Source organism: Triticum urartu, chromosome 3A (assembly GCF_056163025.1).
Source record: "Triticum urartu cultivar PI428250 chromosome 3A, HENAU_Tu73, whole genome shotgun sequence".
NCBI lineage: Eukaryota > Viridiplantae > Streptophyta > Magnoliopsida > Poales > Poaceae > Triticum > Triticum urartu.
The window spans coordinates 55,222,069-55,237,351 of record NC_141875.1 but is presented as its reverse complement, the minus strand read 5'-3'; the positions used below and the strand labels follow the sequence as shown (position 1 = coordinate 55,237,351).

General features: G+C 49.8%; 2 protein-coding genes across 2 annotated transcripts; both read right to left on the bottom strand.

The window, feature by feature from the left end:
- Nucleotides 1–1,131: 1,131 nt before the first annotated feature.
- On the bottom strand, nucleotides 1,132–3,120 carry LOC147978496 (MADS-box transcription factor 29-like). Its single transcript, XM_087516611.1, has 7 exons — nucleotides 2,832–3,120; nucleotides 2,435–2,519; nucleotides 2,167–2,322; nucleotides 2,007–2,048; nucleotides 1,861–1,902; nucleotides 1,579–1,775; nucleotides 1,132–1,466 (listed from the first exon to the last, which is right to left on the bottom strand). The coding sequence occupies exons 1-6, from the start codon at nucleotides 3,023–3,025 to the stop codon at nucleotides 1,620–1,622; spliced, it is 675 nt and encodes a 224-aa protein (XP_087372737.1). The 5' UTR covers nucleotides 3,026–3,120; the 3' UTR covers nucleotides 1,132–1,466; nucleotides 1,579–1,619.
- Nucleotides 3,121–3,583: 463 nt separating this feature from the next.
- On the bottom strand, nucleotides 3,584–11,419 carry LOC147978495 (uncharacterized). Its single transcript, XM_087514771.1, has 2 exons — nucleotides 11,036–11,419; nucleotides 3,584–3,901 (listed from the first exon to the last, which is right to left on the bottom strand). The coding sequence occupies exons 1-2, from the start codon at nucleotides 11,417–11,419 to the stop codon at nucleotides 3,746–3,748; spliced, it is 540 nt and encodes a 179-aa protein (XP_087370897.1). The 3' UTR covers nucleotides 3,584–3,745.
- Nucleotides 11,420–15,283: the final 3,864 nt, after the last annotated feature.

Sequence of the window (15,283 nt, the reverse complement as noted above, 5' to 3'; positions counted from 1 at the left end):
GGCAGCCGCGGCGGAGACGAGGGAAAAGGAAATCGAAGAGGCCGGGGGCGGTCGCAAGCATGTCTCTCCGGGCCCTCGGTTCGCTCCTCACACGGAGCTTCTCGCCACGCGCGCAGGCACAAGCGCCGCCCACCCGAGGATCGGCTGCTGGGAGGCCGTCGCGCTTTCTCCACTCCTGGAGGAGCCTCGCCGTCGGTGGCGCCGCTGTAGCCGCGGCTGCGTCATCCGGTGGATTCGCGTTTCTGCATCTCAAGAAAAACAGAGATGAGTCGGGACGAGAAGGAGGTGACTGACATGAAGCCTGGAAAGATCGTCAGCGACGAGGCGCGCGACGATGGGAAGGCCGGACACGAGGCGACTGGTGGCAGCGAGCCCCTGAAGGAAGAGCGGGACATGGAGGCGGAGTTCGAGGACTGGATGAAGAAGTACAACAAAACATATTTCGACGAGGAAGAGAAGGCTATGCGGTTTCAATTGTTCAAGGCCAGTGTCGAGTGCATCGAGTCGCACCACTCCCCGTCTGTGCGAAAGAAATACGGCCTTTTTGCAGACTTTACACCTCAAGAGCGGGGGAGGCTACGTGGAGTATCTCCGCCGGACGAGGAGTTCTACGAGTTCCTCAAGTCTCGTCCCGAGTTTATCAACTATCACAATGGACGACTTCCTGGAAATAAGGCGTGATCGATCCAAGACGGCCGTCGTGAAGCAGGCAGGCAACCCGCAGCCACATGCACACAGGCAACTCAAGCATGGAGTGCGACTAGCTTGCTGAATTCGCCAAGGTGAACGGTTTACAAAGTTTGGATGTAAACTGAACCAAATCGAAATTTAAGTTTTACTACCTAAAAGTCTATCTAAAACTCTAGAACAAGTTCAGCGAAGCAACATGAACTCCCCCCTCCAATTTTTTGTTTGAATAGCTTTTGTAATTTTCCAGTTTGGGTTAATATTGGCAAATTCTCTAGCGAAGAACCCTAGCTGCGCATCCAATTTGGTGTAACTTGCAGGGCCTGTTAGCCCAGCACCAGGCAAGCAGGCACACAACGCTCCATCTCTCGTGGCAAGGCTGCAAGGAAGAAGGAAGCTATGGTTGACCAATAAACCTTAGCGATATTACCTAAAAAATCGAAGTAGTACCCATGCATGTTGATCAATCCATTCACGTCAGAGCTCCAACACTTTCTTTCAAAAAAAAAGAGCTCCAACACTGATGTAAAATTCATATGAACCAACGTGATACCACTACATATGGGGATTTGGGAGTGCTGCTCACACAGTCGTACAGGAAATTGTGCGGAGCAAAATACTGGCGTCCGTCTGCTACTTGTTAACGTATATATGCATGCTCTCTGAACATACGCCGGATCCTTAGGCCTGCTACTAGTAAGTTTAAGCTAGATTCTTAATAACTAATCGTCAATTATAATCTCCGTTTGTGTTCCGTCAGGCTATCATCTCTCTTCGACCTGCAAAACAACAGAACAATAAGGCAGTCTTGTTAGGATGCAGATTGATCACCAATAAGGCAGTCTTTTTTTCTGCAGGAAGGTGGTCTAGTAGTGTGTCCATGCCCACGACCTTAATCACCGGAGTTGCAGGCTGGGCTTCAGGCATATGCCTTACACGTCGGGGAGCTGCCGCGGCCACAAACGCAGGGCCGTCAACTCCTCCTTCTCCTCCTCCTCCGGGAAGGATCCCCCGAACGCCATCGCCGGTAGCTTTGGCGCCACCAATGACGCCTCCACAGCAGCACGTTGCTGCCCCTCCTCGCCCATCTGACAAAGAGTGAAAACAAATTCAGGAAGTCAGTAAGTATGCATAGCAGCTCAGCAGACATAGGCAGGCAGCGATGCAAATTACCATGCGGCGAAGGTAGCTGTTCTGGTCCTCCAAGATGTGCACCTACGTGTCATATGTGCAATGTCATCCACAGTTAGTTTCCAGATGAAAATTTGCGTGTGTGCCTCTGATTGAATTGATTTTGGTTCTCCTAGGATTACGCTTACCTTGTGGTATGATTCGGCCAACTGCTGCTCCAGCAGCTTGTCCTGCACACACACACACACACACACACACACACACACACACACGAGACTGTCATGCAGCTCACTCAAACACTGGGCATGTGAGCAACACAGAATTGTGTGCAGTGTAGGATGTGTGTACCTTCATTTCACGGACTTCACCCAGCACGCACTCCAGCCGCTGCTCCAGATCGTCCAGTTCGGCCGCCGTCGCGGCGAATGGCAGATCTTCTCCGGTTTGCCTCCTCACGCTGGCCTCGAGACGGTCACGCTCACGCCTCAGATCCGCCAACGGTTGCTGTGTGCGAAGAATCGCATAGATCAATCAGAAAGGCAAGCATGCAGTTAACTCTGAGTGTACAAATGTGTGTGTGTATGTTGTACATGACTGGATGTGTTTGTTTATTGACCTGATCATCATCATCATGATCTATCCCCTGGAACTGGAACTTGTGGTTGGTGATGCTCTCGTAGCGCTGAATTAGCTCGCTCCAGCTTAACATTGACAGGTGAAGTATAAATATGTCACAACTATAGTAATATTGTACACTGAATATGAACATAAGCATCTGAATCCGAGCAGAAGATTAAAATCAGAGCCAAATTCGAAAGCATCATCTGGCTAACTTGATCACAAACAAAACACAATTCGAGCATGCCAATTGCCAATACTGCGGCAGGCTAGGACGATGCCAAAGATGGCACTTGCAAGGGATGCAGATTCAGTAATCGGCATGATCATCAAAACCATAATGCAGAATCTCGCTTGTCTCGACTAGCGCGTGACGGAACGGACGGAGAACGGACCTTGTGCTGGGGCTGCAGTAGTCGAACAGCTTGCCGGCGCCGCCGTCGTCGAAGACGAGGAGGCCGAGGTCCACGCCGCAGAGCACGGCGAGCTCGCGCGCCTTCTTGAGCAGGCCGCGGCGGCGCTTGCCGAAGGTGGCCCGGCGCGACACGTCGTTGTGGATCCTCTTCATCTCCGTCCTCCCGCGGCCCATCTTCTCTAGACTCGGAACGCGGGGACTGGTGATCGACGCCGACGCCAAGCTAGGTAGAAGAAGAAGAGATCGAGCAGCAAGTCAGTCAGTCCGTGGTGCTCTCCTCTCCTCTAGTGATAGTCCGTGGCCACGCGCCGCCGTACAGACGAAAATTCCAGTTAGTTTCGCCGGCGACTAGTGATGGATAGTAGTACTGTGAAAGGTCCGCCCGTCACAGCCGACCGGAAAGCAAGCCGGTCACCGATCCTCTGCGGCGGTGCGCGTGGAAGAAAACAAAAGCGGCGGCTGCGTTGCCAGTCTGGGAAGTGGTTGGGTCACCGCGCCTCCTTCCGGGCCGTGGAAACTTGCCGTTTCCGGCGTAAAGCGAAAGCGCGGCCCGACCGTGAGTGACCCCGATAAGATACACGGCGGTGACCAGCGGTCCAGCGCACGGTAATAAGTAGCATGTCGATCGGTAAATTTCCCAAAGCGCGTCTATCCATTCACAAAGAAAAGCAAAAGAAAAGCACGTTTTTTTTGAAAAAGGGGTGATTCCCCGGCCTCTGTATCAGAAAGATGCATACGGCCCTCTTATTAACCAAAAAAGTAGTGTCAACATGGTACCAAAGGTCTCAAAATAAAAGTACAGACAGCTCACACAGAGCAAAAACAGGGGCTAGAAACACCAACTAGCCAAGAAAAGACGGCACAACCGGCTGGCTAAAAAAATAGATAGGAAATCTAAGCAATCCTATTACATGACCGCCATCCAAACCGGTTGATAATATCCCGAGCTACCATCTCCCATCGGAAAGACCCAGTAACCAAATGCTCCCTGGCCTCCGTCTGAGTGAGCAGCGACCACGAACGGATCAGTGCCGTAGTTTGGAATATGACCTGCAAAAAATGTATACATGATATTCTGTTAAAAACCAAATCATTTCTGCAAGTCCAGATAGTCCACAGCAAAGCACAAACTTCAACCCGAATGTGTCTCGCTAAGTTAGGCTCAATCCCATTAAGCCATGTCCTAAATAACGCATAAACAGAATTCGGTGGAGTGATACTAAAAGCAATGTGGATCGTCTGCCAAAGTACCTTGGCTAACGGGCAATCGAAAAAGAGATGTTTGATAGTCTCATCCCGATCACAGAAACTACACCTAGTAGGTCCTGTCCAATTACGCTTCAAAAGGTTGTCCTTAGTTAAAATAACTTGTTTATGGACAAACCATATAAACACTTTTATTTTCAAAGGAACTTTGACATCCCAAATATGCTTGGACGTAGGAATGGAGTTTGAGTTAATAACATCAATATACATTGATTTAACCGTAAATGCTCCAGATTTAGTCAGTTTCCAGCATAATTCATCGGGTTGTTGTGAAAGCTGGACGTCCATCAGTCTCCTAACTAGATGGAGCCATTGTTCCCAACGATTGCCCGCTAGCGTTCGTCGGAACTGAATATTAAGGGGGTCGATTGAAAGACCGATGCAACGAACACCTCACGTCGTTGCAGGATACGGTATAACGACGGATATTGGATGGCCAAGGGTGTATCGCCGAGCCAAGTATCCTCCCAGAAACGTGTACTCGTGCCGTTTCCAATAACAAACTTCGTCCTATTAAATAACGACTGTTTTACTTTCATCAAGCCTTTCCAGAAAGGCGAATCGGTCGGCCTAACAGTGACCTGGGACAAAGTTTTTGTCTGGAGGTACTTGCTGCGAAGGATTTGAGCCCACATGGCGTCATTCTCCAATGAGAGCTTCCACAGCCACTTGCTAAGAAGGCATCTATTCTTAACTTCTAGATTCTCAATACCTAGACCCCCTTGGTCTTTCAGTCTACAGATGATGTCCCATTTAGCAAGCCGATATTTTCTTTTATGCTCATCACCCTGCCAAAAGAAGCGCGATCGATAAAAGTCCAGTCTCTTCCTGACTCCAACTGGGACCTCAAAGAACGATAGGAGAAACATTGGCATACTCGTGAGCACCGAGTTAATCAGGATTAATCGGCCTCCGTATGACATGAGCTTACCCTTCCAGCAACTCATTTTTTTCTTAAACCGATCCTCGATGCACTTCCACTCTCTGTTAGTCAGCCTACGATGATGGATTGGAATCCCCAGGTAAGAGAAGGGTAACTGGCCCAACTCACACCCAAACAATTGCCTGTAAGCCTCCTGTTCATCTTGGGCCCTACCAAAGCAGAACAGCTCGCTCTTATGAAAGTTAATCTTTAACCCGGTCAATTGTTCAAAGAGGCATAGCACCAGCTTCATATTTCTCGCCTTGGCCAAGTCATGCTCCATAAAGATGATGGTATCATCGGCGTACTGAAGGATGGATACACCTCCATCAATTAGATGAGGTACCAATCCACCGACTTGACCATTCTCCTTAGCCCTTCCTATCAAAATTGCTAACATGTCCACCACAATGTTAAACAAGATAGGGGACATCGGATCTCCTTGTCTGAGGCCTTTATGTGTCTGGAAGTAATGACCTATGTCATCATTAACTTTAATTCCTACACTACCTTTTTGCGTAAATGATTCAACCTGTCGACGCCAGGCTTCATCAAAACCTTTCATACGCAATGACTGTTGGAGGAATGGCCATTTGACCTTATCGTACGCTTTCTCGAAATCCACCTTAAAAATTACTCCATCTAATTTTTTGGAATGGATTTCATGGAGCGTTTCATGCAGGACGACCACCCCTTCAAGGATATTTCTGTCCGGCATGAAAGCAGTTTGAGACTGCTGCACCACAGAATGCGCAATCTGTGTAAGTCTGTTTGTCCCGACCTTGGTGAAAATTTTGAAACTAGCATTGAGGAGACAGATCGGCCTGAATTGCTCAATCCTCACCGCATCCGTCTTCTTGGGAAGCAATGTGATTGTCCCAAAATTCAAATGAAATAATTGAAGCTGGCCACTGAATAGGTCATGAAACATAGTTAATAAATCCCCCTTAATAATGTGCCAGCACTTTTTATAAAACTCTGCCGGGAATCCATCCGGCCCGGGAGCCTTATTATTTTTCATCTGTGCAATAGCATCAAACACCTCCTTCTCCGAGAACGGGGCAACCAGAATATCATTATCGCTAGCCGATAGCTGAGGCACATCCTCAGTCCTGGACTCATCGAGGGACACACAATTATCCTTTGGAGGTCCAAACAACTGCTTATAATAGTCGGTAATATATGTTTTTAGATTGTCCTGGCCTAAGATAGTACCCTCGTCTTGCTCAAGCTGAAAGATATGCTTCTTTCTGTGCTTGCCATTGGCTATCAAATGGAAGAACTGAGTATTCGCATCCCCTTGGACCACTTTGCAAACTTTAGCACGCAAAGCCCACTTCAATTCTTCTTCGCGGAGCAGTTCTTTCAACCTCTTCTCCGCCTCATTTTTAGCCTGAAGCTCAGTTGGCGTTAGGATAGTGGATTCGGCCTGTATGTCCAGGGCCTGTATAAGAGCAAGGAGTCTATCCTTTTCCATCTTATACACACCACTGAGGTTCTTAGCCCATCCCCGTAAGAAACTCCTTAAATGCCTAATTTTATTCTGCCAACGCTCTAACGCAGTCTTGCCTCCAAGACCTTTATCCCACTCCCGGGCAATCAAATCCAAAAACCCCTCTCTTTCAAACCAAGACATCTCGAAGGAGAAGGTATTCTTGTTACCCACATGGTTCGGCTCACCAGAGTCCACGAACAATGGAGTATGATCAGATATTCCCCTTGAAAGAGCTTGTACCGTCACCAGAGGGAACTTTTGTTCCCACTCCACGCTCGCAAGAACTCGATCAAGTTTTTCATATGTTGGGTGTGGCAGAGCATTAGCCCAGGTGAACTTTCTACCAGAAAGCTTTATCTCTCTCAGGTCCAAGCTTTCAATGATGGTATTAAACATGAACGACCATCTACCGTCAAAATTATCATTGTTCTTCTCCTCTCTCCTCCTGATGATATTGAAATCACCTCCAACTAAAATTGGAAGCTGTTCTGACCCACAGATACGAACCAAGTCAGCCAGAAACTGCGCTTTAAGCTCTGGCTGTGCGGCACCATACACCGCCACCAAAGCCCAGTTGAAACCATCTATCCTAGACCTGACTCGGAACTTCACCGCGAAGTCGCCCATCACTACACTGCGGACTTCTAGCGAATCGCATCTCACACCCAGTAAGATACCACCCGACCTTCCTCGCGGAGGGAGGCAATGCCAATCAAAATCAATACCACCCACCAGAGAAGAGAGAAACTGGGGTGCAAAGATATCTCTACCCGTCTCCGATAGAGCAACAAAATCTAACCTCTGCTCTAAAGCTGCCTCGGCAAGGAATCTTCTTTTAGCCAAGTCCTTCAGACCTCTGCTATTCCAAAATATTCCTCTCATAATTCATCATGGAATTTTTTAGTGGTTCGAATCCTAGCACTCCTACGAACGGCGGAATCTGGATAGATCTTCCGATTCCACTTACGCTTAGGTTTACTAGGTTCTGTCGCCCGGTCCGCATAACCGGGTTCACAAATATTACTATCCTCATTCTGTAGGGGAACATCATCTTCGTCAGAGTCATGATTGTGTGGTGCTAAATCCGCACATAGCTTGTCTAGCACTCTGACCCCTAACGCATCAATCTCATCATCCTTCAATGGTTTAACGGCTGCAAGGTTACGAATAGTCTCTAGGGCACGTTCCGCCTCCAAATCTAATAAAACATTCACCGAATTGGAAATCGCACTATCCGTAGCCCCTAGTGAAACTCCGAATTGGTTCGCATTATTTATAATGTCCTCATTAGAAAAATGCAATAAGGAATTAGATATGTTGACAGACATACCGGAAGATAAAGCAGCCTCCTGAAGCTTGGCCGCCCTCATAGCGCACCGCTGCTGCATATCATCAATCTCGGGGACGTCCAGGATGCGAGCACTCATCTGTCTCCCCTCGGCGATCGGGTCCGGGATCCCGCCAAACGCGACCACCTCCTCCCTAGTAACACCTGGCATAGAGCCCCCCGAAGGCTCTACTGGGGTTACCTGAGCAGGCGTCAGCGGGCTCCCGATCCCCTGAGACGGGAGTCCCACACTAGGGACCCTGGTCATGGGTAGGGGCGGAGAGGAGATGATGACGGGGGCCGCCTGCCCGCGCCCTCCTCCGACCGCAGCCGCAGGCTCAGACGCGTGAGCCATCAGTGAGGGAGAGACGGTCCTCCTGATCGTCGAGGGTGAAGGGGGAGCCAAGGCCTCCTGCCCCAGCGCCCCCCCAGCTCCGCTGCTGCCGCGGTGGTTACCGCCACCGTCGGGGAGGCAGGAGCCGAGGCCGCCTGCCTCGGGATCCCGCCCCTCGTACCGGCCGACCCACACTGGGCCGGCGTGACCGACGCCGCCGAGGGCGTGGTGGGGTGGGGAGGAGGCGAGGCCACCTGCCCCGAAGCTCCTCCCCCACGACTCACCTTGCCCGTAGACGCCGACACCGGAGTCACGTCCGCCTGGGGTGCCAGTGCAAGAGAAGCTCCCTCCAGGCTCCTCTCCGTAGCTCCGACCCTAGTCCTGGTCTGGCGACCCGCAAACAAACCAGCCTCCCTCCCGAACTCCAACGGGGGGAGCGCGTGCTCAAGACAGTCATCAGAATCTACCCGGTCACTCCATAATTTGGGAGGTGCCGAGGCTGGCTGAAAAGACCCAAAACGCAGAGTAGTCATGGGCACCACTGGGGAAGTAGCAGGCTCACTCCCGGTCCCATCCCCGGGCAACTGAGAAGAACCATTAGACCCCTCGTGCGTGGGCTCATCTGACGGTGCCCCCTTGGCCCCGGCATTACCATCTCTGTCTTGCATGTCAACATCATTACCATTAACCGCATCGTCAAATAAATCCGTGTCCTCAAACTCGATGTCTAGCGGGAACACCACTCCCCTATAAGTCCAGTTGACCTTATCGGGCACAAACTCAATATCCAGCACACTGACCAATATCCGGGCCACCCCATGGGCACGTGTAAAAGCCATATCCACTTTTTCTGTCTTCCCCACCATTATGCCCATGCTAGCCACCACTCGAGCGTCCTGCAGAGGCTTAGAAGGGGCCCCTGTAAACCGCAACCAGACTTGCGTAAGCGGCTTCCCCTTAGGCTCCACCTGCTTCCACTCATGGAACTCCAAGATACACGTAGTACCGGGAACTCGACACAAGCCAAAGCTCAACAATCTCTGCAGATCATCCACAGATGGGAACTCGACCTTGAAAGCCCTGTCCTTGATAAGCACCAGTTCCCATCGAAAATCCCCGGGAGCCAACTCCTGAAGCCTCCTCACAATCTGTGCCTCAGTCACCTCGCCCTGGGTTGCTTTCACAATCCCGGTAGTCAAGCTAAGTGTATCCTCCGGGACCACTCTCGCCGCCGGGGACTCGAAAAACATGAGCTCAGCACAATAGACTCCATAAATGTTCAACGTCGGAGGCAGGTCACGCATTAGCGGGCACTCCCCGGACTCATGCACAGTCTTGCCACACGTCTCACACAGCTGAGCCACGCATTCAGCAATGAAGTGACCCTTCTCACCGCAGCGGTAACAAAGCATCCGTTCCTTCTTTCGTGCATATTTGGACGCCCTTTCAGCAGCCTCATCTACCGTCCCAGCCTCAGGGACCTCGACCGTAACCACGGCGTTCGTCACCTCCATCGCCTGGGACTCGGTGAGCGTATGGTCAACCTCCGCTGTGGACGCCGCGGGATCAACAGCCTGGGGCGGGGGTGGACGGCGGAATCTCCCACGGCCCCCACCCCTACCACCACGATGACCACGAAAACCTCCTCTCTGACGGTGATCCGGGCCGGAAGCCCCCTCGACGAAACCTCCTATCGGGCCGAGGAACGGTCTCTCAGCCGACCCGTCACTCTGCCAGGCATAGCCACGGCCACCACCCGTGGATGAAGACCCACGATGCTGTCCAACTCCATATGCATGAGAACCATCATCCCCCCACTGACCTCGGGGTGGATCAAAGGACTCTGTAGAGTTGGAATTCTGTCTCGTTTGCACGGATCCCGCCCGATCCTGCGCGGGCCGCGCGACGTAGTGCGGCGGAGGCTTGCCATGAGGCTGGTTGCCTAAAGTTGGCGTAGCTCCTGAAGCACTACCCCGGCCTGGTGCTGCCGCGCCCGACGCCGAAGGACGAGCCCCGCCCCGACCCGCAGCCGGCTGCACAACGTGCGCCGCGCCCGGTGTTGGGGGCCGAGTCCCGCCCCGACCCACAGCCGTCTGCACGGCAACCGAGCCTGGTGCCGGAGGACGCTGCCTACCCCGACCAGCCGACGGCAGCTGCTGCACATACCCTGGCCGCTGGGTACCAACGCCGCGACCAGGGAAGGCCGGCGCCGCGCCATCACCCGCCGGCTGCCTCTGGCCTGTGGGCACTGGTGCCCCACGTCCGGCGGCCTTAGCACTCGGCGTCGCAGCCCCATCCCGACCTGAAGGAGCCGCCGCAGCCCCGGTCGTCGGCGGCACAACCCCATCCCGACCTGAAGGGGCGGCCGCCATGGTTGTTTTGGCCGGCGGCGCTGCCGTCCCGCGACCAGCCATGTCCTGGAGAGGTGGGATCCTCTTCGCCCGACCCGCACCGCACGGTGGGAAGCCCGGCGTCCCGCGCCTAGGAGCCCTAGGGTTAACAGCCGTCGGCACGGTAGCGGAGGAAAGATCGATCGCTGCGTTCGTGCATGGAGTATCGCTACGTGAGAGACTCAGTACCGGTCCAGCCTGGGCCACATACCCAGGCGTCCCAGGCCCAACTTCTCTCATCTCCGACCGACACGAAGTCGGCCCAACGCAGCCCACCAACTGATTCAACCGAGCCGATCGCATCACAGCGATCTGGGAGAGCCCTGCGTATGCCATGGCCGCCGCCGGCGTGGGACGATCGCCCCTCAGCTTCCCGTTCTTACGTTTCTTAACCGTAATCCACGAATCTGGCCTAATCTTGTCGAAGAGAGTAAGATTTGGAAGGCGAACCTTAGGTAACGGGCCCTTCCATGGCCTGACCGCCGATGCCGCATTCCTCCGATGAACGACACGTCGCACCAATTCCGTCCTCTCGTCCGGATGAAGCCCCACCCGCGCCGGATCCTCCACCGGCACTACCGTGTCTACGGTCTTGGCCACATCATCTTCATCATATCCTGCATGAAAAAGATCACAAATCAAATCCGAAGGTGTAGGCGAGTGCGGCGAACCTTCTCTGTCTTCGTTGTCTCCGGCGTCATCCTCGTCGTCCGCGTCCACCAGAGCCCAAAAACGGCCCCCGATGCCTGCCCGCCTAGCCGCCGCGGAGGGGCTCGGCGCGGCGGCGGCCTCCGCGGTCCCCCGGGGAGTCGCCCGAGGAGTCGCCCCTGACATACCCGTTAACCTCTAGTCTATCTTCGGGACATGTGTAAAATGTGCATCCTTCAGTGGGTGGTTACAGCACAATTACATTGGAACCAAAAGAAAAGCACGTCCGTACAAAGAATAGAGGGGGAGATTGTGGAATTGTTGATGTTTATCCGCGCCTCGTGGGCATATATTAAAGGAATACATGATCAACTTCGAGTACAGGACAACACTAAGAGTACACTGCTAAGTGACATTGATGTTCTGAAATACTCGGTTCACTAAGTTTTAATCTTATCGGTTTCCAACTTATAATTTGTAGCTCAAGCAAGTGTCATTGGGTTTGTAAAACTACCATTGCCATCTACCTGCTCCTGTATTTGATCAATTCCCAGTTTTTGCGACTCTACATACAATGTTGTTATAGCCGAATTCCTATATTCCTCTCGGGGAAATGGTTTAACTCAACTAGCAACCAAAGTTCCTTCTCTCTTTGATTGCTTTGTTATTAGTGGGAGTTCTGTTTAGCCAAAAACTTGGCAGGTTACCCTTTGCCTCTGTTTCTCATGGCATTGGAGTCATTGTACTCCTTGGAGATGTAGATTAATATCCTGGTTCTCCACTATTGGCTGGCTACTTTGGTGCCTCGCCAGGAATGACTAGGGTAACATTTTTTTCCTCTCCTTGTATAATTGGACGGCCACTTCTGCTGGTACAGTTGTGCATGTTGTATTCCCATCCACAATGCTCCACTTACGGACGGCACTTACATAAACTCTTCTACGGACAGATTTGGCAGACTCTAATTTACCACTCCCCCCTGAATTTTAGGTGTGGGGCCCTCCTGTCCCCAATCTAATGAGGCCACTTCCATCCGTAACCTCCCATCAGTAGAAAAATGACTGTAAGTGTAACATTGCTCGTATTCACATTGTTCAGAATCTGCATAAAAAGTGCCAGTGGCCTCCTTGCTACTGCAGTATTAATTTTGTCCAGTGACTGAGATATGTTTTTGTTGGCCATGGTTGACTGTTTTATGCTCTAGAGAAGATACTGATTTTTTTGTTGATTTTCTTGATTCTGTTGGTTGATATATTCAGATACTTGCTGCTTGCTTTTGCTATCCAACACTGGAGCTGCTTCTTGTAACCATGCTTTTCTTTAGAGCCTTTTGGTTTGGTCAGCACTTGCTTAGTTCATCGATTAGCCCTGAACAAAAGATGAGTAGATGGTGCTGAAACTCTCGGTATCATTGATGCAAGGCGTTAGTTTCATTTCCGAACAACATGTTACATGTTACTAGCATCCACTTATGATTTGTACGATCTGAGAAAAAGCTTAACTTTTTCGTTGTATGTAGTTGGGCAGTTAATTGGGTTGTCTTGCCTCCCGCGCGTGCATTCACCGGCCATGTAGGCTGGGCTTGGTCTCATTGTCTTTGTCCAGCTCTCCACTGTCACCCTGCAATAGCGATGGCTACAAAAATTGAAGGTGAGTCCTCTGAGCCTTTTCCCCCCCTTGCTCTAAGCACGTAATCATAGAGCCATGGCTATGCGTATAACTTTGGGTGCCAAGGCCACTTAGGTTTTGGGTTTGGCCTCAATTATATCAGTAGATGATGCTCTAGTGGTTCCTGCTGGCTAGTCAATTTTCCTCTTGCTATAGAAGGGCCCTATTCTAGTATGGTTTAGTTTTATCAAAGGGCTCTCTCTGGCTTTGTATTTTGGTAAAAATACTTGTCTTGTCAAGTAAATATATTGAAAACCGGACATTGCTTAGCTCTCTCTGGTGCAACATCATCGAGAAGGGCTAATATAACCATATATTGTTCCGGAGCGGGTTATGCTAAGTCCCGACAAGAGAATTTACATGATCCCAGCTGTAGCAGTCCTACCTCATTGCCTTGTCAGATGCAATGAGAATACAATGAATTTTTTTGTTGTATGTAATTGGGTAGTTGATTGGGATGTCTTGCCTCCTACATGCGTGTCCGCTGGCCGTGTTGTTTGGTCCTCATCTTCGTCCAGCTCTCCACTGTCACCCTACTACAACGATGTCTACAAAAATTAAAGGTGAGTCCTCCCGAGTCTCTTTGTCTGCTGTTTATATTGTTATGGTGTAAAGATTTCAACTGTTGTATCAACGCAAAAGTTTATTTTGTACTTGATGTCCTAGTCTTTAGGTTGCAATCCTCTCGTTCTTCTCCCCTAGCTAAAAGTTATATTGCTGAATCAGCCAGTGTTTTGTGCTGTTGCTTTTGGACTGAGAGCTTTTTCTGCTTGTAGAAAACAACAAGTGCATCATTTATAATCTTGTTTGTTCTAGCTGACTGGGAGTGAAGATTTGGGTGGGCTTATATAATCTTGCTTTGACGATATTTCTATGAAATTTGAATTAGTTCCTTATCTAGTGACCCCTAGCATAAAGTTTCTGACATGAATACTACAGGTCTGATATCCTAACATGCACGAATGCTTTCGCCTCTGAATCTGCTATTATGGGTGCAATTGTTTTTCCGTTAGCATAGCAGGTGTAGCTCAAGTTTATTTGTTAGCTTACGTAATCTGCTATGATGTATGCATGCCAAGTTACCAACTGCTGCACATGTGTGAAAAATGTACATTGTTGGGTGTTTCAAGATATTTGATATGTATTGATTGAATAGCTAATAGCTCCTTGTATTGGTTATTTGCTTACCAGTATTTCGGTGCCGATTTCCTTGAGTTTTACGTTTTGACGCTCAAAATAACTCATCCCCCTTTAGAATTTAGAAGTTTGTTTGCTTTATTCTGGAGCCATGTGGTAGCCATTTATAAATTGTCTATAGATGTGAACATCTAAACTGCTACTTTTACCAATCATTGAATTATATTGTACTCCCTCCGTTTTTATTTACTCCACATATTAGAGTAAACGTGCTTTATCATATTTGTAGTTCCTAATTTCTAGTAGACTAGATGATGTTCCATTTATAGACCTTTGTGGTGATTTGATTCCTTGGTGTGCACCCAGCCATTGAGTTGTGACTAGTTTTGTGTGTGTTGATGGACTAGAATTTTGGCTCATTTTGTCGATTCTGGATACACTTATACCGAATTGGTCTGCTCCAGTGCATAGCGGACAGTTAAAGCATGCGGAGAATGTCGAGAGAGGTCGGATAGACCAAATTTTACATGAGAGGAGTCCGTTAAGAGTGACCTGGAGGATAGGAGTATCACCAAAGAACTAGCTATGAACAAGGGTGCGTGGAAGCTTGCTATCCATGTGCGAGAACCATGAGTTGGTCACGAGATCTTATGGCTTTCATCTCTAGCCTACCCCAATTTGTTTGGGACTAAAGGCTTTGTTGTTGTTGTTGTTGTTGTTGTACTTTTGGTCCTCTGCTCTCTTGCTTAAGAAGACACAGATGTGAAGCCCTCATTACTTCATTAGGATAGGAAAATATAAGAAACGTGGATCTACATCTTATAATTAAGTGCAAAGTGGGCTAATTGAAAGTGTCTCTATTTTTTATCCTCGTGTAAATTTATTTATTATTGTAATCATGTGTTTTACAAAACAAACCAAAGTCGCTTGGCTGAACTGATGTTTGTTGTGGTGTTACCTACTATGCAGAGAATGTGTCGGGAGAAGCTGACTGCATGGCAATATCTTTAGGAGCAGATGACGAATTGAAGATTCATCCCTGCCCAAAGAAGCCGAGAGAGTGGCAATACTATCACAAGTAGGTGTACTTCTTCGGGACTTGTCGAAGTTTCGGCAGCAAGAGATCAATGTAACCATGGTAACTACCATTTATCGGTGAAAGGTGCTTGTTTTTTACATGCACACGAAATTAAATCGATGTGCTAGTTTTCTACTTTGTTAAGTTGATTTCGGATACACTCACAG

What these genes read in the sequence shown, in the direction of transcription:
- LOC147978496 (XM_087516611.1), bottom strand. Translation starts at nt 3,025, where the DNA reads ATGGGCCGCGGGAGGACGGAGATGAAGAGGATCCACAACGACGTGTCG. An exon ending in TGGCCGAATCATACCACAAG is followed by an intron (nt 1,903 to 2,006) that starts GTAAGCGTAATC and finishes TATGACACGTAG; the next exon opens with GTGCACATCTTGGAGGACCA. An exon ending in ACAGCTACCTTCGCCGCATG is followed by an intron (nt 1,776 to 1,860) that starts GTAATTTGCATC and finishes ACTCTTTGTCAG; the next exon opens with ATGGGCGAGGAGGGGCAGCA.
- LOC147978495 (XM_087514771.1), bottom strand. Translation starts at nt 11,419, where the DNA reads ATGTCAGGGGCGACTCCTCGGGCGACTCCCCGGGGGACCGCGGAGGCC. An exon ending in GGAAGGGCCCGTTACCTAAG is followed by an intron (nt 3,902 to 11,035) that starts GTTCGCCTTCCA and finishes CATTTTTTGCAG; the next exon opens with GTCATATTCCAAACTACGGC.